The following is a 12440-nucleotide window of genomic DNA, read 5'->3' on the forward strand; positions in this document are numbered from 1 at the left end:
ATCAATAAATCATGATAGTTCTGTGATGGTAAACATACAGTATATTCATGATGAAACCTGATGCTCTCAAGCAAAACGTTCTTTGCTGCATGTCGAGACTGAACTCAGGTGGGAGCTGCTGCACCTGAAGAAGTGGCCTTTTAGTGTCGTCTGGCATGCGCCATATTAATCCAGTTCATTTCAGTGGCTTTCAGTTTGGCTTTGAACTGTGTTGGATAAGAGTCATTCCATGTCCTCGTGCTCCCACTTTACATTTGGGAAGATATCTGCTGTCTCAAGAGTGTAAAGAAGATTGCACTGCAGCCACGGAGTGGAGGGCTTTGATCTCAGCAGTGACTTGTACAGTTAAGCTCTTCGGTGGGCCTCTGGTGTCCCAGGACATGTTATCTGGCCCTGGCGACAATTGCAGTCAGGATGATAAACAGAATACGCACCACTGATACTGTCACGAAAGATGACTCTCTCTCTCTCCGTCTGTCTTTGTCTCTGTCTCTGTGTGTGCCTCTCTTTATGGTTAACTCAACATTAACGTGTGCAATGGTCCCTTTTATAAACATGTTGGTTTCCTTTTCCAGTGGTGATTCAGGAAAACCTACCAGTATCTACAGTCAGTTACATTGGGGGGAATCTAACTTGTACATTATCAAACCCCATTGTACAATTACATTACAATTGTCCACATGACTATTTTTGGAAGCAAACTTGATTGTAACCAGGGAGCTGCCTCTGCCTCACTGAGACAGGAAGCTTTCAAAATCAATTTGTCTCATTTAATCCTCTCCCTTATAACACTAATTGCAAAGGGAAAGTCTTGCTCATGTTTTTTGCAATTGGCCTTTTCTAAATTCTGCAGGAGGCTATTGTCAACGTGCAGAATGTTTTTGCCCTGCCGTTGCAGCTGTATAGGTGTCACGCATATGTTGTGGTAACTCCTTCACCATGGCAGCTGGTCCTGACCAGAAGAGGCCTTAATGTCTCCATGAGAGGCTTTTGGATAATGCTGATCTGGAGCCAAAAGGAGGTGAAAATAGAAGGTACTTTCAGATAATATAGTTAAGGATGCCTGGCGGTGGTGGCAGTGAAGCCACAAGTGCCCTAATATAATGAAATAGTAGCTCAGTCAACAAAGTAATGCTTTACAGTTAGCGGATATTTACTGTTTCTGACACTCAAAGGTCAGTCGACTTTTGTATAGATTTGCTCCTCAGCCTGTGAAAATAAATGTGTAATGGCTGTGCTTCTGGAGCAGTTTGACAAACTCGCTTCCGGTGATATCTTCAGGGTTAACCTGGAGGTTATAAATGAATAACAGAATATCTGTGAGAGAAAGCTGTGCAGATGGAAATGGTGTTTCACATTAGTCAGCTCTGCCATTGCTGTGTCCGTGGGGTCAATTTGTGGAAGTGTGACCTCTGGCGAGCACGAACCACGCTGTCGGAGTCGGCTTGAAAAGGCCCCAGTGTGATTTCAAACAAACTCTGCTGCTGCTTCATTCAAATCTGTCTTGAGGTTTGAATGTAGCACAAACTAGAAATGCCACAAACTGACCGAACATGTCACACGACAGACTTCAGAAGTATCGTAATACCAGATAAGAACTCTGGCTCTGTTCAACCATCTTTCTCTACACTGTGTAAGATGCTTGTGACGTGATGATAATCCAGCATGTATTGCATTGCTTCCAGTAGAAGATGTTGCAGATTGATCATAATTTATAGTTTTGGTATGGACCAAGGACTCTGTAAACACTACTTTAAGCTCGTTTCTTTGAAGTGCCCCATTTTAAAATGGCAATCTTTATTTTCATATTCCTCCTTTGGCATGTTATTATACTTTTCTAGTCATCTCATCATGGTAGTTATCGTCACGCTCGTTGAAGGGGAATAATTCGCTTAAGTTATGTCCATTTTTGCACAACAGATATTACGAGTTTGAATCATAACAGGGCTGGCTACAATCCATTAAGCTGTTGCAAACATGAAATGTTAAACCACCAAAGGGGTCTAAGTGTTATTTCTTTTAGCTTAAGCAAACACAGTTTGGCCAACATATCAGGATTTTATTTTTCCCCAAACCTTTGGGAACCACTTCATTTGAGTCCAAGCAGAGTCTGTTGGAGAGCGAACACTTCTCTGTCCCTCCTCAATCGGGAGGCTACTCAGCTGTTTGAGAGGAACTCAGTTGTGCAGAGATAATCCTACTAAGTGGATGTTATAAGGCCACAAGGCCAGATGAGCCTTGTCGACTGGGTCATACTGTCACTGCTGAGGTATGCTCAACATTTCCTTCTAATGTAAACACTAGAGCCCTCCGAGCAGTCACACTTTCACTCTTGTAGCCTCTATCCGTCCACTGGGACATCAGCCATACTTTGTATTGCAGGCAGAAGGCTCTTTAGAATAGCTTTATGCACTTATACAGGATGAGTGCAGACATGAACAGCTTCTACCAGGTTTTAGCCAGCAAAACTAAAGCAGAGGCAGCAATGTTACAATGCTCTATTTCTGTTGTGTGTATACATGCGTAATATCAAGAGGTGTAGATCACTGAGCTGTGGAAATGTCAGCGCAGTCTAACTTGATGTTGCTATGGTGGCAGCTCTATTTGGGATTATGCTGAAGCTGAAGTGTGATTTTAATGGCTGTTTGTTCACGTCCCTGGCAAATCATCAATCACTGTCCTCAGAAACAAATGAAAGGACTTTTAGTGGCCCAATGCTGCACATTATTTATAACAGTCTACTCCGGTTGAGAAATGAAAATTACTCTAGTTGTCACTATTGACATAGAGGTTGTTTTTGTTTTAGTTCCTGTGAAATGACAGTCATCAGTTTTTTTTTGTTGTTGCTTTTGTATGTGGAGCATTGGCCAGTCCTGTGTTGGGTTCACTTGTTCATGTCCCAAATATTTTGCTTGTGCTGCTTTAAGTGTCTGTTTTGAGCTGTGAATAGTTTTTCTGAGGGTCTTTAGATTTTGAGGGAAAGTTGGAGAAAACCCACTCAGGTACAGGGCAAACATGCAAACTCAAAAAGACCCTCAAAGATTAAAACAAAGTCGTCTTTCTGTGAAGTGACACTGCTCACCACTCCACAGCCACTTGTATATGGGGAAGGAATAAAAAATTGTTTTTCTTTATGAGTTTACTAATAATAACAAACCAATTTTGCACATGTTTACAATTACCTATTTATTAGTTCCTTAGATATAAGTGCCATATTTTCATTGCCAAACTATGAGCATGCAAAGCCATTTAGGTTGGGAGGTATAAACTCCTTGCAACCACAGTAACAGTTACTGTTAGCGACTCGCAGCAGACAAGTTTGGTGGCTTGGTGTGAACTCAATAAGCTCTTCTGTCTTCAGCTCCTTCTTCTCATGAGAACCGAGGTGTGAAGGGTGCTGAAATGAGTATTCAAGTAAAAATCATTCTACTGGTAAAAGTTGCAAGAGCGACTACAATGTATTCTAAAAAGAAAGAAAAAAAGAGTTTAATTGTATTGTCATTAACAGGCATTTGATTTCATTTGTATGAAATATCTATGATCAACAAATGATTAAGTATGAAAAGTTATGTTATGTTCACAGTCAAATATTTTATATATATATATATATATATTAATATTACCATGAAACCCAACACAACAGATTAAAAACATTTGACTCTGAGCTTAGTTTTACATAAAGAATGTGACATAAATATGATTTTATCATCTCAAGAACATTGCCAGAGTCAGTTCATTCCTATTCTGGGCTAGCAGATGATGATATATGGTTTTATTAACCAGTCCTCATGATTTTAATGCTCTTAACCCAAAAAAAACCCTATCTCAGGCATTCTGCTTTTTCTGAACGTAGCTGTATGGATGTTGACAAAGACTAGAAGACGGGCCCTAATTACACCAGTTTTACAGTCACTGCTTTGTCTCCCCATGTTTCAGAGTCGAGTTTAAGGTTCTCTCATTAATATTTTTAAATGTTTAAATAGTCTTTGGGCTTTTGTATCTTTCTACAAACGTCACAGACCTTGTGAATTAGGGCAGTCCAGCTGCTGGAGTGTCCTTGGGAAAGACACTCAACCCCAAAGTTCTCCCTAATGGTGTGTAAGCACTTGTATGGCTTCTCCCTTGCTATGTGAGCGTGTATGTGGATGTGTGTGATTGGTTGAATACAACATCACTTTGACACCGCTAAAAAGTGTTGAAAACACTCTTTAAAAGTCAAGTTCATTTACCGATGAGTTGTGGCTCTCGATGCAGCTCTTTGAAGTCCTATCAATCGTTCCAAGTAGAGTCCGATTTAACGGGGCTTTACTTGGAAGAGGAATGTGCCGTGACTTGACTTGGATGTTTCAGTGTCTCTCTCGTGGTTTTATACACATGCCTGAGAGCTGCATGATTTTTGTCTGCATATCACATGAAGATTAGAGGTTAACGTTAGTCGCAGGAATGTTAGTTTTTGGTGTTTTTTTTTTTTTTGTTAACAGGGTACCAGTCCGACTACTTGTGCTGCCCACTGACCCCAGAGGAAACTCTCCCCTCACATTCCAGTATCACTTAACCAGCTCGTTTCTCTCTCCGCTGACGCTGATCAAAGGCAAATGTCCAGTCCTGGTTGATCATCTGTTACATGCATCACTTATTTTACATGCTGTTGATGGTGTTTTTCAAGCACAGATAACCCGGAGCTTTAAGTGTGTATTTTTGCAATTCCACTTTGAAGTTCCCTCCTTCTTTGATATTCACTTTCTTATAAACATATAGGGAACAGTTGGTTGCATTTGATCGCTCCAAATCCCCACTGTCTTAACCTCTCAGTGCTCACTCTCTGTTTGACATTTGTTCACTTCCTGCCTTCCTCATTTCTCTTTCACTTCCTTTCTGATGTTTTTCTGAGTGTGTTTTGGGTCGGAGTAGAGTAAACTATAGCTGATGAGAGGGACCAGAGGAAGTTTTAGGAGATAAAGATCATTAACTCCAAGGGACCGAATGGTGTGTGAAATGGTTCGAGGAATCCAGTCGGCAGAAGAAGGGATGGCAGAATATAAGGAGGACAAAAGGGAGTCCCCACCCTCTTCTCTTTCTATCGTCCCACTGCCCTTCTCACAGCTGGCCTTATTTGGTCATGTTACTGCGGCAAGAGCAGGAGGAGAGAGAGAGAGTGGGAAAGAAAAAGGGGGAGGATGGACAGATTGTTCTTCTTTTTTTTTTTTTTCTTCTTGGTTTCAATCTCTCAGAACAGAAAGCTGTGGTCTGATGAGAGGTGAAATCAGAGGAAAGCCAGGACTCAGAGGGAGGAGTGATGAGTGAGCAAGAGTTTAAATCTACAGCAAAAGTAGTTGAGCTGTGCATGCCGTCTAAAACCGATATCGTTCAGTTGTAGTAGATGTTTAGCCGGTCATAAAAGAGAAAGTCACCCCAGAAAGAAGAGGAACTCGTTCAGCACATGCAAATATAAATGACTGCCAAGTTAACAAAATAAATCTGGAAATGAGCAGCAAAATCAGACTCTGCTAATGATGTCAGGTTTTCGTCATTGCTGCGGTCACAAGCTGACTGACCACATGCAGATACAAAGAGGTTTCTTATGTTGGTGTTTGTCTTGGTCAAACCACAACCTATAACCTCAAGCCTGTATGTCATGAACACACACAAACACACATGCTCTCTTGATCCCAGTCGCTCCTCCCTCGTGCTGACAAGGCCCTTTGATTTCCCTTCAGGGGAATTATTCATATGTGCTTGAAGTGCAAGCAGACGCACATGCATAGATCCATTTACAGAGGAAGAGAATGAAAATGCAGCGGACTCGTATTATTTGCATGTTTCACAAATGCAAAATATGTTCATGGATGTTCTATTTGTTTACTTTTTATTCATTCACCCTCACTGTCATTAATCCTCGCCCTCCACCTCCAGACCACTGCAGCTTGGTAATAAAAATATTATCAGTGTATTTCTTTTGTTGCACATGAATATTCCAATTGTTTTGGGTTCTTTGTACAGATTGCCTGTTCAGACTTTGTCCCATGAACCGTTACTCGGCTCAGAAGCAGTTCTGGAAAGCAGCGAAGCCTGGAGGGAACACGGACGCGGTGCTGCTCAACAAGCTCCATGTGAGTGAAGTGACAACATGTTCCCCTCCCAGCAGTCACCACCAACTGACACAGGACACACAGCCCTGTCTTCACGGCTCCAGAGGCAGCAGAGCGGACTGAGCTGGAGGAGACCAGGAGTTAAACATTTTCACAAGTTGTTGATGACGTGTACATTTTTTTACTCACTGAGTACAAAGCTGGGGAATTGCTACGCCATATCTTAGAAGACGTTTTTTGAATATTAGGAATATTTGCAAGGGGAGAATCCTCTTACGACCTTTTTTAGACATTTCTGAAGCTTTTCATTTAGACTCAACGCACTCCTTTCTCTCTTTCTGCAGTGCAATACCATTTAAAGTAATTTATTATCTGACCACAGTCATAACATAGTAGAGTGCAGTCTTCCTTGTGTTTCCATGGCAATGCGAGTCTTAGCTGTAGTTAAGCTCCTCTGCTGAATTGCACAATTTTGGCTATTAAGTTAGTTACTACAGTGTTATAATGGGGTTTTTTTTGTTTGGTTTTTTAATCACTAACCAGTTTGATGGCGTCTTACCTTTTTGCTATGCATGTCATATGTTGTGGCTATGATTTAAAAAAAAAAAAAAAATTTAAAAAATATGTATCATCTGTTATCTCTGTCTTTTGCATCCCAGCATGCAGCTGACCTGGAGAAGAAACAGAATGACTCGGAGAACAAAAAGCTGCTTGGAACAGTAATTCAGTATGGGAATGTCATTCAGGTTTGTTCACAAGATATATTCTTTGGTATTTGGAAAGTAAACACCGAACTGTAAAATAAACATTAGTCAGTGGAGTTGAATGAAATCGGACATATTTCTCAACACGCGGTTCCCTCAATTTTATTCATGCGTCAGATTGAGTGCACAAAAGATGTGTTCGCCCACAGTAGTTTTTACATATTGACTGAAACCACATATTATGGAAAGAAATTCAGAAACCCACATTGCAATTTGAGAGACATAACTTTATTTAATAGGAATAACAGTGCTTCTAATAAAACCAGCTCTCCCGTAGTGAAAACACCATCATAGGTACTTTGTATATGCACACATGATCAGTTTGTCTTATTTTATTGTATATTGTTTCTGCTCAGCTCCTTCACCTGAAGAGCAACAAGTACCTGACTGTGAACAAACGCCTGCCAGCATTGTTGGAGAAAAACGCCATGAGGGTGATGCTGGACACAGCTGGAAATGAGGGCTCCTGGTTTTATATACAGCCGTTCTACAAACTTCGCTCGATCGGCGACAGTGTGAGTGACTCTGGATGTGGTATAGAGTGGAACTTCTTAAAACTCTGTCAAAGCAAGAATCGCAATGGTGTCAGTGAGAATACATGTTTTTATTCATTTTTTGTAGGGTTGCAATATTTTTCATTGTAATGTGTATTCATTTTTGAAAGTAATAATTGAATAAGTTATAATGAGTCACTGACTATTGTGATTATCATGGTCAAAACATTGAAAGCACAACATTTAAAACTTCTTTTTAATGCACACATTGAAATATGAATATTTTCTGCTTTTCTTTTTTCATCCTGATTGAATTATCTTTGGGTTTTAGATGGTCCACTCACATAAAACATTTTTGCTCGACAATGTAACTGGTACCTTCACTTGACAGGAAAAACAAATGATCTATTCATTGAAAGTATGAATTGACTGATTAATTAACAATAAAAATATTAACTGTTTCCAATCCCAAAGCAAACCTTGAGGGCATCGATCTTATTTCTTTTCTACGTAAGCCTCCGTGCAAAGCATTCGTCCAATCACCTCTCATCCCTGCATGGCCTTGGGCCAATATCCAGTTTAACTGATCTTAAAGCTCTTGTTGGCACCAGCTTTTCTGTACGAAGTTGTGGGCTGTTGCCCAAGAACAAACTGAACTGAAGTAGGGACCAGGCTTCAGCATTAAGCTCCTCTTAAAGTAGGGATGGCAGGGAGCCGAAGCAGCAGGTCTTGGACAAAAAGCTAATTGGAGTAACTCCCAGCCTGCTGAGAAAAGACTGTGATAGTGACATGCTATTGGATACTGATGTTCTCCGATTCTTGCATGTTAGAAGTATTAAAAAAAGGATTGCACTTCTTTTGATTACCAACCAGCTAGTAGAGTTTGACCTCATTACATCAAATTTTACTTTGTTAAAGTACTTTTCTTTTCACCCATGTCACGTGTTGTGGCCCAATAAAGCCTTATTTTTTGTTTTCTCTTACATTTTATTAGACATCTTAATGTGACTTCACTGCCTTTATGCTCTGAGATAAGTGTGTTGTAACCGCATTCACTTAGCGGTAATGACAATGACAGCCAAAGCTCATGCAGGAGGTCGGACACAGACATTACACAAACCAAGGAAAAAAACCTCTGCAAACAAGAAAGTTAAATTTAGTCCCTCTTCCCGGTTAGGACAAACTATGTGAGAAGCAGAGTGTAAACAAGTGTATATGGACATTGGACCATGTGCTGTTTAAATAGTGAGCGAACATAAAATCAGCTTTTTGTAGATTAAATGCACAATTCCTCGTTTTTGCTTGAAGACGTCAGTGTGAACCAATGCATCTGACACAATCTATTGGAAATCATCAAAGACACGAGCACAGTGGTGTAGTGGTTAAATATGAGAATCAGCAAGGCTTATGTGTGTGTGTGCGTGTGTGTTGAATTTAATTGCAGGTGGTGATTGGGGACAAAGTGGTTTTGAACCCAGTAAATGCTGGTCAGCCACTTCATGCCAGCACACACCAGCTCGTGGATAATCCAGGATGCAATGAGGTTTGGTTGATTATTAGCTGCCTGTTTTCAACATTTCTATAGCGAGCAGAGACCGAGTTTATAAAGGCGTTTAGAGAGCTGCCCATTTTCTTTCTCTTAATATTTTTTTTCTGTTAGCAGCATTATCATACATTACAAGCAATACCAATCAGATTTCCTCACAATTCTTTGTGACAGCGTTTTGAGTAATATGAGGACAATCATATAACAAATAAACCAAACAAAACAAGTGGATGCCATCTTTCAGTTTTGAATTTTGAATTATATTCATTTTATCTCTGTGTTGGCCATTGACATCTCCAGTAATACAGGTCTCATGGTCAAGTTGTTATGTTGGTCATCTATCTGTTAGACATTACATGAATTTCAATGAATTTAGGAGCCTATCTGATTATTTAACCCTCTTTATTTTTGTACACACTTTTAAAGTAATTTATCTTCAAGAAAAGAAAGATATGCTATATTCTGTCGACAGAATCGAATGAGGAATGAATTAAACTGAACATTACACTATTCCTTTTAAATATGATGTTAATCTTACAGTCTTGTCCTTCTCTGTTTCACAGGTGAACTCGGTCAACTGTAACACCAGCTGGAAGATTGTCTTGTTTATGAAATGGAGTGACAATCAGGAGATCATCCTAAAAGGGGTTTGTTTCCTGGCAGCCATCAACCAAACAGATCTACTTTTCATTTTTAGTGGCAGCCCTAGAATTTTGGCAACAAAACCATAGGATTTTTATATAAAATATGCGAAATATGAACTTAAAAAAATACATGAAACACAGGGACATTTGGTTTAGCTATTAGTGCAAAGGTTTCCATAGTGTATTTAAAAAAAGAAATCTGTAATAAAATGTGTTATTCTAACTGTATGTGTTGCATAAGCATCCTTATCAGATTTGAGTGGGCTGGCTGCTTTGTTTGTTTCCACCTTAGTGTTTTCAGTCCACTGTACATGCCCACAAATGAGATTGTTTTCATCTGTTACTCAACATCTTTAAATCGGAGGCTTGAACACTGAAAATAAAGAACATGAACCGTTTTGCCCACACTAAAATGTTTTAATATGCAGAGTATGATCATAATAAAAGACTGTATGGATGTTTCCAATAACCAGTGTGTACACAGTAGTGACAGGCAAGGGTTTATAACTTTTCTTATTGATCCATGTTTTGGTACAATTAGTGTTTTGAGGGTGATGCTATTTCCGACAGTGATCTCTCTGTGTCTCCTCAGGGCGACGTGGTTCGGTTGTTTCATGCAGAGCAGGAGAAATTCCTCACCTGTGATGATCACAGGAAAAAACAATATGTTTTCCTTCGTACTACTGGACGGCAGTCGGCTACCTCGGCAACCAGCAGCAAAGCTCTCTGGGAAATCGAGGTGAGCGAGAGTATTTTTAGAGGCAGTTTTGCTGATTGTGCCGTCACGGTTATTGTAAGTGTAAGCTGTCCTCTGAACTCCTGTTGCACCCACGAGTAACACTGTGAATCCTAATGTTGCCCTTTACATCCCCTGTTGTTTGATGGAATGCTCTGATATCAGGTTGTGCAGCATGATCCGTGTCGAGGGGGGGCAGGGTACTGGAACAGCCTGTTTAGGTTCAAACATTTGGCAACTGGACACTACCTGGCTGCAGAGGTGAGTCCAATGGAAATGAATATCATGTACACTGTTTCATTAACATATTGTACATTTATAAAAATGAATCGTAATTTAGTAATACCGATTCCATTTGCTGGGAGGAACAAATATGGTTAAGAAAATAATGGAAAGAATAATTTTTCATTTGGATCAGTAACTTCAATCGAAAGTGAGAAAACACAATTCATGAGAGTATTAAATCATTATATGATATGACAGTATATTACAAAAACGTAGGGGCGAGTGTTGGACTTTTAGGTGTTGAGACACTGTTATATTTTTATAGGTGAACCCAGAGTATGAAGAGGATTGCCTAGAGTCCCGCTCTTCTGTAAGTAAGCCACACCTGGCCTATTTAGAAGTAGCATTAATCCATATTTGTGTGGTGGTTAGTGGACCTCCCTTGGTGAAATAAGGTCAGTGTGATTGAAATACCTTTTTCAGATAAGCTTAGAGTTTCTTGGTTAAATAAAACTGTTTATCAGAATGTGTCTGATTAGCTACAATTCTATGCGGTCATTGTGACTTGTGTATTTTACAGTTGGTCGCCACATTATTTTTTTAAAGGCCTCCTGGTATGAATGCCAAAGCAGTGTCTGATTGATGTGTGGTTCAAATAATATAATATTTTCATTGGCCACTCACGGTGAGTGTGTGTTACACCACACCACCAGAGCCAGAATCTGAGGCCAGTTTTGCATTTGCTTCAGAATGAATGAATTTCCGATGGATGCGTGAGTGGCTGCTGTTCGGTTTAGGATGAGTCAGAAAAGATTTGACACTTTTTATTGGAAGAAAAAAATAGGAATTTGTGTGAAAAGATATTCATGTTATTATGATGGAGTGCATATCAAGATGGGGTGTATGATCAGTGAGCCTTTAAGTACAAGACAAATTTTTTTTTTTTTCATTTTATGGGGTCTTTAACTGTAAAGTACACATGTGACAAAGTTAACAAAAAAAACTGATTCCCTTTCCTTTCCTTTACAAGGCATCTGTTGCCTCACAAGCCTCTTTAAAGAGGCAATACGTAGCTTCTACAAAAACTAAATTAGTATGACGATAATAGCGTCCCAGAACAACTTCTTTGGGATTTAATTGTCTTTCAGTTTGACTGACAGATTTAGACCGCACCAATATATAATAGATTAGAGTTGTGCAACATAACGGTACTCTCTGATATTTGGCAAAGCCATACCTGCCTTGTCTTAGCTTCTACAAAATTACATATGAAATAAAAGTTGGATTATTTTTATGTTAGGTGCATGTCCCATGGTCTTTCTATGGAACTATGGTGAGAATGTTGTAGGTTCAAGCCTGGGCCGTGTTTGCATGTTCTCTTTGTCTGCGTTTTTTCTGGATACTCATAAAACATGTATTTGAAGTCAATTGGTGATGGTAAACTGTGTGTTTGCTGTGAAAGCGAGTGTGTGTCTTGTTCTATGCTCATCGTGTGAATGGACTGGTGTCTCGTTCAGGGTACCTTACCGTCACCTCGAGTGCCCCGCAACCGGCGGTGGGAAACCCACACATGCACAAGGAGAACATGCAGACTCCAATCAGATATGCTCCTAAAAGTTCTCAAACTGGGGCTTTGAGGTGTGAGTGCTCACCGAGGACCAGTTCTTGAGCATCGTTAGCTTTATTTTGGAAGTAATTGCATAGTGCACACCCCTGTATAATATGATCAAGGTGAACAGATCAAATGTGAATGGATTAAAATGCAACTTTTTACAACTGTAACATCCACAAAATAAAATAGTTGAGGGCTCTGTGCATAGTTTCTTTTTTCTATGTAGCCAGCAGATGGCAGCCTTCTACTGCGAATACATTTGTCCTCAAACGTGCTTTAATAACGTTGTCACTGGTCACTGACTGAACATGAGGCTGCTCACATGTACAG

The 12440-nt window shown here is 39.9% G+C and overlaps 1 protein-coding gene across 1 annotated transcript in view; it reads left to right on the forward strand.

Moving 5' to 3' along the window:
• The window catches only part of LOC308108530 (inositol 1,4,5-trisphosphate-gated calcium channel ITPR1), a 67660-nt gene that overhangs the window by 5303 nt on the left and 49917 nt on the right, over window positions 1–12440 (forward strand). Inside the window, exons 4-11 of the mRNA XM_080461566.1 lie at window positions 6001–6110; window positions 6749–6835; window positions 7210–7368; window positions 8792–8890; window positions 9457–9540; window positions 10130–10276; window positions 10439–10534; window positions 10824–10868. Of these exons, the coding sequence (XP_080317692.1) occupies window positions 6001–6110; window positions 6749–6835; window positions 7210–7368; window positions 8792–8890; window positions 9457–9540; window positions 10130–10276; window positions 10439–10534; window positions 10824–10868 (827 nt within the window). The remainder of the gene's footprint in view (window positions 1–6000; window positions 6111–6748; window positions 6836–7209; window positions 7369–8791; window positions 8891–9456; window positions 9541–10129; window positions 10277–10438; window positions 10535–10823; window positions 10869–12440) is intronic.

Source organism: Lipophrys pholis (genome assembly GCF_963383615.2).
Source record: "Lipophrys pholis genome assembly, chromosome: 4".
Classification (NCBI taxonomy): domain Eukaryota; kingdom Metazoa; phylum Chordata; class Actinopteri; order Blenniiformes; family Blenniidae; genus Lipophrys; species Lipophrys pholis.